Below are 12,532 nucleotides of genomic sequence, written 5' to 3' on the forward strand. Positions count from 1 at the left end.
TATTGCCAGCTGACCCTCCTAGCTACTCAGGAACATTAATAAATGAGTGACTTGGAAATTATCTTCTGGGAAGACAGAACCACCACATCCTAGATGGCTTTTACCAACATTAAGACAGCTTGTAACTGAAGCAGCAACATTTCCAGCCTACAAAACAACAATGCTTCTACCAGCACGCCTTTCACCTGGAAAATCCCTGAGCAGCATTCATTTCCCTTATTCAGGAGACATGATTACCTGTCCTTGGTGCTTACTTCCAAAACCTCCAAAGAAATCAGTGTCTAAGGGGGCCAGGGATTTTGCAGACCAGTTGGAAACGTCCCATAAGCCATTTCAGGAGAATAAGTACAAAGGCTCAAGCCTGTCCTGTGGCCCTCGAGACTCCCAGGACCCAGCTGTGCCCCCAAGTCCTGGCTGGCCTGACCCCAGCCTCACAATCAAGACACAGGCCCTCTTCCTTAACCAGCAGAATTCAGCGGCCCCACACCTGGCCAGACTCCTTTCCCAGAGAGCCGAAAAGATCCCAGCACAGCACCAACTGATTTCTAGCCTCCAGATGAGAGAATTCCAGCTCAAAAAATCGCCTCCACAACACAGCAGTTTGCAGAGCACAGCAGACGGCATGCAACGAAGCCGCTTCAGCGGCTCTAAAACAGACAGCGTTATCCAAAGTCTGAACCCAAGTGGCCACCCCAGAGTGCCCCACGCTCTTCACTGACAGGAGGAAGCCATGGGGACCAGGGTTCACACTTGCTACCCTCGAAGCTTCCGCCCTCCTTCCAATGCCTATCTCCTCACTGAGGCTGCACTTACCCCCTCCCCGGCCAGAAACTCGGCAGCCCGGTGGGGGTCCCAGGGAACTAGGATCCAACCCCCTCCTCGCTGCTAAGCCACGCCAAAGGCAGTCCGTTCTGTCCTCCCAGCCTTCAACAGCACAACCACTGCACATCGGAGTGGAGGGAGGCTCCTCTCCACTCACCCGGGTTTGACCATGAGCGTTTGGGGAGGGGGGTTCCACCAGTTGGTTTTACTCAGTCAACTCCACACAGGACGACTCCAGGGACTGCCCCAGAGAAGCATCTACCCAAGAGAAATATCTGCCCATCCATCCCCAAAGCAGCTGAGAAAGCCATTATTTCTAAGCAAAGCAGTAAAGCAGAAGATCCCAGTCTCCTGACAAAGCCTATTTTAGCTCCAAGGCTGGGTCCAGGGATTTCACACTCGGTCTCTCTGCCTGTCCGTGAGAAATCCGGGATCCCTTCCTGTGCCAGAGAAGCCACCGAGCCAGATTTTGTTTATAGAAAATTAATAAGACAATCCCACACCACTGCCAGTGACATTCTGCTCCAACAGCTACTGTTAACACCGTTTCTAGAAACAGGCTTAGAGTTTCCCTCCCGAGCCCCCACCCCCCCACCCCTCACCCCCCAGGCATGTGGCAAGGCTGACCTGACCTGAGACCAAGCTGGGCAGGACCTGCTAGAGGTCATCTGGGCCATGCCCCGACCTCCAGCCCGGAGCCCGGGTTGCCAGCCAACACTTGCCGGCTTCTTGGTGCAGGCTTCCCGCTGGAGGGAGGTAAACATGGCATGCGTGCTGTCTGCTCCCGGGAGGATAGACACTCAGAGGCTGGACCGCCTGCTGTCTCTCCTGCTCCCCGGACAACCGACACATGCACACAAAACGGGGTACGTACACAAGCCCCCGCATGCGGGTGCAGAGGGTCCTGACCCCCGCCAAGGAAAGCGCAGAGAAGGGCATGTTCCTGGGGGAGAAAGCCGGAGGCAGGGGCCGGGCGGAGGGAGGAAAGCAGCAAACCGGGTGGCCTGCCGCCCAGACAATAACAAAGATGGGAAGCGAGATTTTCAAAGACGCAGTGGCTGCACCCAGCGCTGAGCTCTGGCCTGGCTGCATGCTCCTGCCAGGGCACGCCTGGTCCCCTGGGGCACCACGGCCATCAGAGAAAGGCTGAGGGTCCTGCCTCAGGCTGGGCTTGGTGGCCGGGGCAGGAAACCAGCTGCAGGCAGCAGTGGGGATGCAATGGAGAGAGTAGCTCTGGGCTGATGGAAATTAAAGGTCTAGTAATTCTCCCCGGGGATGGGAGGGGTGCTCTCCAGGAAGATGCTAGGGGTCAGTTAAACAGCCACTCAACCTTGGGCAGGAGTTGGGCTGTAACTTGTACTCCTCTGCCTGCTGGAACCAACGGGGAGGAGAGACATTTTTATTCTACCTGTGCCTCCCCTACGGGGAGTGCCAACTTGCCAATCATACACAGGGACACAGCCCTATGAAGGCAGATGCCAGGGGTCTGAGATGTCGGGGCTGAATACTGAAAAGGCTCCTTGGTGCCTGCCTGTTCTTTCACCTCCACTAGCTGAGCAGGGACACGTTCTAACTGGCACCGAAATCTATCACGGTGCCTGTGCCCAAGCAGAAAGGTGCCGTGGCTGGTACGGCTCAAGGAGGGGGACCCGGGTGGAGAGACTGTATCCGCCCAGTGCCCCCGCACGCGGACAGGATGGCTTGCCCTTGCGAGCTGAAGCCTGCTCTGTTGCTGGTGACTGGGAGCAAGCTGAACCACCTCCTCCCTCTCCTCCTCTGCCCCACAAGCCACCTCCCCCTGGAATTTCCACACCTGCTCCTGGCTTGCCCAGGAAAAGGAAACAGGGAACAGGAGACACCCCTGGGAGTAGAGAGGTGAGGGAGGGAAGCAGCTGCCCCGGCTGGGAGAGGATGAGGCCCTTCTTCCCTAGCCTCAGGCAATGCCCCTGAGCTCCAAGCCCCCGGCACTGCCCCCTCTGCTCACCCCAGGCCCCAGCGGAGCACGCGCCCTACTTAGAGCAGATGTGCCCCCTAAGCGGCCCAGCCCCCTGCTCCTCCCCTCCAGATGTTCACCCTTTTCCTCACCACTGGGTCTCAGCAAAACCTAGCTGAAAATGCCTTTTGTATCGGACACCCGGAGGCTCCAGAGGCGGGGGATGGGTCCTGGGGGTGGAGGCGCCACTTCGGTCCCCAGCTCCGGGCACTGTACCGCCCGGGAAACAATGCCCACCTCAGCGAGACGAGGCAGGACTTCTCGGCGAGGGCACTTCCCGCCCGGCCTCGCCCCGGGCCGCGGGCACCCCCTCTTCGCCCCGCGGGGAGAGAGAAAGGTCCTCCCGCCGTGCACCGCCCCCCGTCCGAGGTGGCCCCACAAGTTGCCGGAGGGCGGCGTGCGGTGTCCTCCCGCTTCCAGCGCGCCCCAGTCCCGGCTCTCGCTTTGTCCCCGCGCCCTCCGGGGCGCATCCCGGGGCGGCGGCGCGCGGAGGCCGGGCCGGGCGCTGGTGGCGGCGGGCTCACCTCTCATTGTCCGCGGCGGCGGCGGCGGTGGCGGCGGCGGCGCTCCGGAACCCCGGCAGGATGTGGCGGAAGCTGTGGTTGCGGTCCAGCTTGGGCTGGCTCTTGGTGCGCTTGATGGAGCCCTTGAGGCGGCGGCTGAGGAAGCCCTGCGCGCGGGGCGACAAGAGGGGGAAGGGGAGGCGGGGTTAGCGCGGCGGCGGCGGCGGCGGGCCCGGGACCCGCGCGGGACCCGCGCCCGGCTCGGGCGGCCGCGCGGCCGAGGGCGGGCGCGGGCTCGGGCTCGGGCTCGGCCCCAGCTGCTCGCGGCCCGCGCCGCCCGCCCGCCAGCCGACCGAGCGCCGACCGCCCGGCCCGCGCAGCGCGGCCCAGCCCACCCCGCGCCGCCCGCCGCCCGGCCCAGCCCGCCACGTCGCCCCCGCCCCCTAAGCCGCTGTTGCCATGGCGACGGCGAGCCGAGCCGCGCCGGCCGCGGCCGAGGCCGCCCGAGCCCCCCGAGCGCGGGGGTTGGTGGGGGGTGTGCTGGGGACGAGGGGGCGGGGCTGCGAAGGGGCGGGGATTCCCCCCCCCCCGCCGGGGCCGTAGAGGGCCCCCTCACCCCTTCCCTCGACGGGGGCACGCCCCCACCCACTCACAGAAATCCACACCCCGCACCCGGTCCCGGCTTGACACTGTGCCGTCCTCCACTCATGAGGTCCTACAGATGAGGAAAACTAAGGCTCTGAGGGAAGGAGTGTGATGGGTCCTCTGGAGCCAGCGTCTGGTAGTACCCTGGCCACCTGGCCCCCTAGCCTGTGTGCCATTCCTTCAGTAGGCGACCCTCAGGGGGAAGCCCCTTGCCTGGAACCTTGGTATTTCAGCGGGGGCAACCACCTCAGGGACAGGGTCCCTAGCACCTAGCTCAGGCAAGGGGCAGAGGCTGAAGGGTTTGCTGAGTATGCCTAGTGCCTGCTGCAAGATTTGCAGCCACGTCTGAGAGAAGGCTGGGCGGTCGCTTGACAGGCTGCTGCAGGACCCCATTCATGACCCATGGTAGATAAAGGTCCGTTCCTAGGAGGAGTATGGCGAACCTCAGCCAGGGCCCCCATTCAGGCCATTTCATCTGTCCATCTTCACAGGACAGAGCTTAATCCCCTCCCCAAACCCCAGGAGCTCCTGGTCCCATGGAAGACACAAGGAAGAGACAGCAGGCAGGTTGACTAGTGCTTCCTTTATAGGGGAGGGAAGATTTAGGGGCTCAGAGCCACAGCCTGGGTGTCCAGGACTCGCAGCTACAGAAGGCTGGAGGAAGAGGAAAACTCGTGGAAGGCAAGAATTCCCTGGGGGAGGAACTGCAAAGAGTTCTGGGGTCTCATCCCCCACCCCAGCCTCAATTCCAGGTGGTATAAGGACAGAAGCAGAGGGGAGAGTAACTCATTTTGATGTCAAGTATGCAATCTTATCCCATTTCATCTGTCATACAATAAAGAATCCAGAGGTAGACATTTGCTATAGGCCAAGCCCTAGGCTGGATCTGTCCATCTCTGCACCCCAGCACCCTGGTCATGATGAGGTGAACCATTACCTGGACACATCATCTCATGTCCCCCATACAAACAAGAAAATGACAGAAACCCATTACCCCTTTCTGCAAATGAAGAAATCCTGCTCAGAGAGGTAAGAGGACTTGCCCAAGGACACACAGTTTCCAGGCCCACCTAATGCCAGAGTTTTTCCCAGAGGACCCCCACCCCCACCCCTCCCATTCTCTTCAGGCTTTCCCTTATTCTTTCCTCTCCCTCGGTCTCTCCCATCCATAGGAGACCTATCCCTCTGGCACCCACCAGAACTCCGCACATCCTCCAGGGCCGCCGCCAAACACCACCTCATCCAGGCCTTCTCAGGCAGTGGGGTCCAAATGCCTCTTTACTTGGCAGCTCGGTGTCACCCAAGCTCCTCTAATCAGCTGTAGTTCAGCAAATATCTCTTAGGTGTCAGGGACCACAGGAGGGACCCTCCTCCAGAGAGCGATCCCTAATGGACAGGGACCACAAAGGGTGGCAGGCCCAGGAGCAGTAGGCTCTCCGGGAGCCCCGGCATGAAGGCAGGAATCTGCACTTCTGTGTAAGCTCTGGGCGCCCCCAACCTTGGCCTCATGCCGGCTCCGCGGGGAGGGGAGATGCACCTGGCGAACTTGGAGGGGTTCTTCTCTCACAGGTGTTGTCAAGCAAGTTCCCCAATGGGCTTATACTTTGTCTTGGTTTTTATTTTCTACACCCAGAAAAACTTCACAATTTTTACACTCTTGTGGTACAAAGAACCATGAGGCATTCTTCACAATTTATGTAGTCATTAGGTAGCTATTGACAGCTTTATCCTATTTCTGAGTTTTTGGTTTTGTTTTGTTTTTTTTAAGCCTTCTTCCTTCTGGGAGGTTGAGTGGGATGAGTGTCACTTCCTCTTCCCCACCCCTCCCCCTAGGGCTAGACTTAAGGCTCCTCTGACAAGCTGCCTCCACCCTGAAGACTGCCATCCCGCACCAAACCAACCATGACCTTGGGGTCTCAGACTCTCTGTAACATTCATTAACTCACTCATTCACATTTATCCAGAGCCTACTATGTGCTAGACACAGTAACCAACTATAAAGAAGCAGTGTGCAGATTAATAAGAGGACAGGGGGCTCCTAACCACTGGGAGAGTGATTCTTTAGGGGAATGGGGAAGGTCCCTGTTAACCCTTCATCACACCCTGAAGGACCTTGTTTCCACTAGAGGACCCAACTCAGCGCTGTGCATATAGCGGGCTTAGCAAATGCTCATCATCCCAGAAAGCCACAGTTGGAAGGGGACTCAGATCCAGAAGACCGGATAAAAGGGTGAATGAGATCCAGAGAGGGGCAAGGACTTTCCCAAAATCACACAGCAAGGTTAATCAAAGACCCCAGACTCCCTACTCTGCCCAGCCTCACAGCTTGCTTACTGACCTATTTCCTGGGGTGAAGGGCCAAGGACGGCTTCTCAGCCAGCCCTGGCCTTGGATGAAGAGAGATGAGCTTTTTCTCCCTTCCTTTCATGGGCAGGTCCAGGGACGTGATTTCTGGAGGTGGCTGCAGCTCCAAATTCAAGAAGCATCTTCAAGTCAGAAAATCTTATTCTAAACCCAAGTCAACCTTAGTGAGAGGGAGTGAGCGAACCGTGTCCCTTCTTTCAGAAAAGCAATGTTCTTGAGGTCCGCTTTCTACGACTGCCACGGAGCCAGTTCTGAGCCCTGGTTTGCCTGCCCCCCCAACCTCTGCTCCCCATTATCAGCTAGCGGCCTACTCCCAGCCTCAGTGTCCCTCATTGTAAAACAGACTCACGATGATCCTACTTTATGGGGTTGTGAGAAGGATCAAATGAGGCAAGCTATTGCCGGTAAAATAGTAAATATTCAGCCACTACACGCAATCATTGCCAGTTTTACTATTATCATGACTGATGTTGGCGGGAGCACAGACACTGACTTTTGCCCTGAGAAGGCACATGACCACCATGGGTGGGAGTCTGTCTGGGCTCCCCCAGGGGCCTGAAGGCTGTCTCGCAGCAGGGACAGGCTGGTGTCATGCCTTGTGGATGAATGGACACGCTTGCAAAATGATCCTGGAGCGACGGAATGTCATCCTGCTCGGTAGTTTTGAACGCTTTTAAACAAGCACTTTTTTCTACAGCAACCTCACAGAGACTCCCAGTGTACAAAGTGTGCGAGCCGGGGGCGGCCAGGGCTGCTCAGGGGGAGGCCTCAGCTTTCATTCACCAGAGCAGGGACTGAAAGCTCAGCGAGCCGCCAGCGCGCTCTGCGAGGATGGAACCTGCCAGATGGGATGTACGGCCTCTATGAACCCATGGCCACGGTCCCCTGTGCCCGAGGCTGCTGCCCTTGAGACTGGGTGGGGACAGCTGTGTAGCCTCTGCCCCTCTCTGTGACGGCCAGCTGCCCTTTCCAGCCAATCCCCACGGGTCCCCTGGGCTTCCCCCTGAGGGGGTCTCTGGAGGGAAGGACCCCAGTTCTCGGCAGCTCCCCCACCCATTTCCTGCCACCATGCCACCATCCTGACATCCGGCCCTAACCTTGCTCACCCCTTCCTCGGGATGTTCTAAGAAACTTTCTCAAGGGCCTGAAAGAATTCCAGACACAGAATTTGTTCATTCCCCCATTTCAGTCAATTCCAAGTGAGGCCGATGGAGAGAGAGGACCAAGTTGTAGAGCTCCTACTCTGCTGGGTCTCTGCCCCGGGGCACCCACCGGACCCCTCCCAAGCCCTCGGAGGGAGGCTCAGAAGGGCCCAGTGCCTGTTATTGGGAACGCAGGGAGGATGTGTGCTACAGAATGCAGGTGGGGAAACAGAGGCTCCGAGAAGTTATGCCACTTGCTGGACGTGACAGAGCTCCTAAGGGTCAAGCTGGGGGGCTCTAGCCCCGGGGGTGGGCAGGGCGGGGGCCCTCTCATACATGCCCGCCCGGGGGTGGGCAGGGCGGGGGCCCTCTCATACATGCCCGCATACAGGCCCCGAAGGCCAGACTGGGAACTGACAGCTCAGCCCCAACCTCCCAGGACCACAGGCCAGACCAGAGGAGAGAAGGGAGGCGCCCTCTCTCCCTGACCACAGGGGAGGGAGGGCCTGGCCGCTCAGGGCGGGGACGCTTTGCCCAGGCCCAGCCTTTCGTATGCCTCACCACGAGTCACCCAGGCAGTATGGAGGAGACCATGGGTTTGCATTCCAGAGCCACCACTTGGCAACCCAGAGGTGGCCTGTCACCGCTGGTGTTGGAGTCATCTTTGAACCTGAGTGTGAAGCACCAGGCCCTGTGCCTGGCACATAGTAGGCGCTCTGTCAAGGGTGAGTCTCCTCCCCCAACTCCACCATCTGTTTGGGGCTGCATCCGCCATCTTGTCTTCACCCCCCTCTCCCCTTCCAACCCCCAGACCAGTAAGTAGGCCTGACCTACCTTTGACTCCCACTGAGACCTCGCTCCGAATGGAGGCAGAACCCGGTGGGCTCTCCCTCCGCCCAGGCCCCGCTCCTCCTCCAGCAGCTGTCTCTAAGGCCTGCGCCCAAACAGCCTTCAAGGAAGGAAGCTGTTTTAACAGGTGTGTCTCTCAGGATCTTTCGGCAGCTTTGCACGAATGCCAAAATCACACCCAAAACACAAGAAAGGGAGGGGAAGACCTCATCTAGATAGTTCCGCCTCTCTCAGCCCCAGGAGAGGAGACTGGCGGGGGACACTGGCTGGCAGGCCGTCCTGACCCCTCAGCAGGCTCAGGCTCCAGGAAGAGATGCCGCTTCCAGAGTCACAGGGAGAGCTGCAGGGCCCAGATCTGGCCGCCAGGCCAAGGCCCACACAGTAGGGACAAGGCACCCAAGGCACAGGGGGCAGGGCACTTGCCCATTGTCACTGAGCAAAGCAGTGGCAGAGCACGGCAGAACCCTGGTGCCCTGTCTCCCCGCCCAGTGCTCTCTGCAGCACCCCAGGCTTCAAGAACCTCTCAGCCTTCACACATTTCCCTTCTCCAGGCCTCAGTCTTCCCTTCTGTATCATAAGGGCTGGCTTGGGTGATCACCAAGCTCCATTCCGGCACAGACACTGGGGAAGTTTAAAAAACTGAAGCTGTGGGGCGCCGGGTGGCTCAGTCAGTGAAGTGTCTGCCTTCAGCTCAGGTCGTGATCCTGGGGTCCTGGGATCGAGCCCCACATCAGGCTCCCTCCCTGCTCGGTGGGGAGCCTTGTTCTCCCTCTCTCCCATCCCTGTTCATACTCTCTCTCAAATAAATAAATAAATATAAGAAACGGAAGCTAGAGCAGCTGCCTTCCACAGCTGGGATCTCCCAGGCCAGGCGCTAATAACAGTACCAGCGACTTCTCTGGCTTTGCCTGAGTCCTTCAGATGCACAGTTCCTCCTTCCTTCCTTCCTTCCTTCCCTGTTCCTGGGGCTTGGCCCTCAGCAGGCTGCTGGGCTTCTCTGGGAGGTATGGATCCCTCCAAGAGGGTCCCAGCGGGGAATGACTCACTAATGGTGGAAGGTCAGACATCGTGACAAGGGACAGGAGGGAGGCATCCGAAGCCAGGATGAAGTCAGTGCCTTCCTGGTAACCACCTACTCAAAGGCCACCCTCTGCCCACATGACACACAGCCACTGCCTGCTCCTTTGAACCTGAGCCCTCCACGCTCCAGCTTCCCCGGTGAGGGCAGCCAGATTACTTGGGTCACACAAAAAAGAACCAATTCATGAGCCATGAGAGTCAGCAGGGGGCTAGACCTTGGCACATAAGGGTCACTCTTGCATTAAACACTCATCGGTTAACCACACTTAAACACGTTCACACAGAGAACTGCACACGGCCAGAAACGCACACGAACTCAAGGGCGTGCATGCATGCAAAGACACATAAGGGGGGGTGTGCCCACGAAGAAACATACACGTCTCCTCACCACCACCGTCCACAGATACACACACATTGACGAGCACACATACAAATACACACATCCAGTTGTGAAACATGCAAATAAAGATAAAAATACTCACACATACTCAGCTGTTACCAGACACACACAGAATGACACACAGGCCAAACACCAGCCCTGATCTGTGTTCATGTTCACAGCCACAGTAGGAAGGGAAAGTGGCCCAAAGAACCAGGTTCAAAGAGCTAGGAGTCAAAAAAAAAAAAAAAAAAAGAGCTAGGAGTCAAATGTCAGGTCCAAGGGCAGAAAATGCTGTTGCTACCATAGTTCCCCTGATCCCTGTGAGGGACCTTACTTTGTTCCAGAATCCCAGGACATCCTATTTGCTTCTCTCACACCCTGAAAACTGGCCTTCCTAGCTCCCTGAACATGTGCTTTCTTGGGAGTCCTGTAGCCCAGCACATTGTCCCTCGGGGCCCAGCCCTACCCAGAGCCGGAGACCCCTGCCCCAAACATTTCTCCTTCTGCCATCACCATGCCTAAAACTCCAGGAATGCGCAGGTAAAATGCAAATACTTTTCACCTCCCTCCCCCCCCCCCAGGAGGCATGGTAGCAAAGGGTTCCACCGCTTCATGGCTATGGGCCCCAGGCCAGTGACCTAACCATCCGAGTCTGTTTCAATTTCTGTAGAATGAGGACAACGGTAACCACCTCAAGGTTGTTGTCACAAGTCCATGAGATCATGCATGTGAAGAACTTAGCCCATTTCCGGGCACTTGGTAAATGTTAGCTGCTATCATCATCATGGTCATTGTCATGGTTTTTATTGCTTGGACTTTGACCAGCAGGGGACAGCCCTGCCCTTAGCCAGAAGGAAACAGAGGGCAGGAGTTTACCAAAGCTAACTGTGGAACACAAATCACTTTTGATGGGGAAGACTGCTGGTCAAGTCTCGTTCAGGGTGTATTCCCTGGGCCTCCCCATGTGCTGAGTCCTGGAAGGGACTTTCCGCCTGCAAGGATCCCAATGTCCAGCCGGAGAGGTGGACTGGCCCTTCCTAGACACTCCCAGGAGCCTCTTTGCTGCTTTGCTATCTCCAGTCTTGCCTCCCTTTCCCTGTCCATTCTCCAAGGGCATCCAGAGGGGTCCTTGAAAAAGCAGATCAGATCTTGCGCTCTACCCCCTTTGAGCAGCTCTACCCCCTTTCACAGCTCCCAGGGCTTGAGGATAAAAGCCTAGCTCCTTGGTAAGGCCCCTACGGCCTCTCATGATCCATCCCCTGGGCTCTAACCCCAGTGTCTTCAGTGGGACTTTCAGAATTACCAGTCCCTCCTGCCACAGGGCCTTGGCATAGGCTGTTCCCACTGCCTGGAATGGAGGCCCCCTTTGCCAAGGGGATCCTGCACACCCTCAGTCTCTCCTCACAGTCTCTCCTCAGAAGCCTACCAGATGCCCCCGGATTAGGCCAGGTCACTCTGCAGACTTATCACAGTCGTATTTACACAGGTGTTTATTTCACGCCTCCCTTCCTCACAGGATTGTGGGGGCCGTGGGGGCCTGGGTTCCCAGTGCAGGACACCTGGCAGGTATTCCTAAACACTTCCTTAGTTAATTAACAAATATTTATGATACGAAAGAGAAAGGAGAAAGGTGAGAATATGCTCTGGGGAGTCTTTTAAGGGTCAATCCAGGTGGGCTTGCTGGAGGAGGCAGTTTTTGAAAGCCTAATAGAAACACTGAAAGTGAGGCAGTGGGGGATCCTGCTGAGATTATCTGGAGTAGGGAAGCCACATTCCAGACAGAACCACAGCAGAGGCAACAGCACAGAGGTAGGAAGGCTGTAAGGCCGACGGAGGGATCACAGGTCCATCTGACCTCCAGTTACACACCACCACCTGAGCCCAGGCTGATAACATGGAGCCTAACTTCCTGCCTCCCTCCACACACACACAGTGCAGAGGACACCCAGATCTAGGGGTCCCCTAAGGAACTCTGCGAGGAAGGAGGAAGGGAACACCAAGTCGGATAGAGGGTGAGCATGTGCAGGTAGGAGGGGGGAATGAGGACAAGAGAGGCTCTCCTGACTCGTGCCAGTGCCCAGGACCTGCCAGTGCCCAGGACCGAGGGGCATCAGTGAACAGAAATCGGACACACATTTCTGAGGTCTCCGGAAAGGACGTGATAACCCAGAGCAGTCAGAGAGTGACTCACTGCCCCATAAATCCTCTGGCTAGCCCGCACTTGCCTTAGCATAATCAGCCTGTCCCAGAGGTCTGGACAGCTACAAACACTCCATCAGCTCTTTAAGCCCTTGGTCAGCTCTGACCTCGGGGCAGGGAGTCCAGCACCGGGGACCGCCTGGCTGCAGGGAGGCTGACTCCATCAGGGAGCCTCGCCCCTGCCACAGGGTCTCCACTTTCTCCCTCTGCCTCCCTCTAGGCCCTGCCTGAGGTCCCAGCACCAGACCAGTCTTCCTGGGTGACTCACTGACATCGGTGTCTAGTTACCGGGTCCTCTGCTCTGTACGCTCCACGTGAGCGAACATTCGGCAGAGGCTGCCTGGCAGAGTGGCAAGAAAACCACGTTCAGGGTCAAGAAATGTGAGTCCAAAACCCAGCTCTGCTATTAATAATAATGAGGGATGTTCCAACATGCTAATAAGAGTAAGCCAGATGTACTTATTCAGCCCTGTCTAAGCTTCAGGCGCTGAATTAGAGATTTACAGGATTTACCTCATTAATTCTCACAATCCGACGTGCAGATGAGAGAAAG

At 57.4% G+C, this 12,532-nt stretch overlaps 1 protein-coding gene across 5 annotated transcripts in view; it reads right to left on the minus strand.

Annotated features, from left to right (window-relative positions):
• LOC123952790 (DAB2 interacting protein) overlaps positions 1-12,532 on the minus strand; it is a 186,478-nt gene that overhangs the window by 80,252 nt on the left and 93,694 nt on the right. For all 5 annotated transcript variants that reach the window (XM_046022291.1, XM_046022290.1, XM_046022292.1 and 2 more), the window contains one exon: positions 3,340-3,485. In XM_046022291.1, coding sequence (XP_045878247.1) covers positions 3,340-3,485 — 146 coding nt within the window. The remainder of the gene's footprint in view (positions 1-3,339; positions 3,486-12,532) is intronic.

The sequence above is a fragment of the Meles meles genome, chromosome 11, assembly GCF_922984935.1.
Source record: "Meles meles chromosome 11, mMelMel3.1 paternal haplotype, whole genome shotgun sequence".
Classification (NCBI taxonomy): domain Eukaryota; kingdom Metazoa; phylum Chordata; class Mammalia; order Carnivora; family Mustelidae; genus Meles; species Meles meles.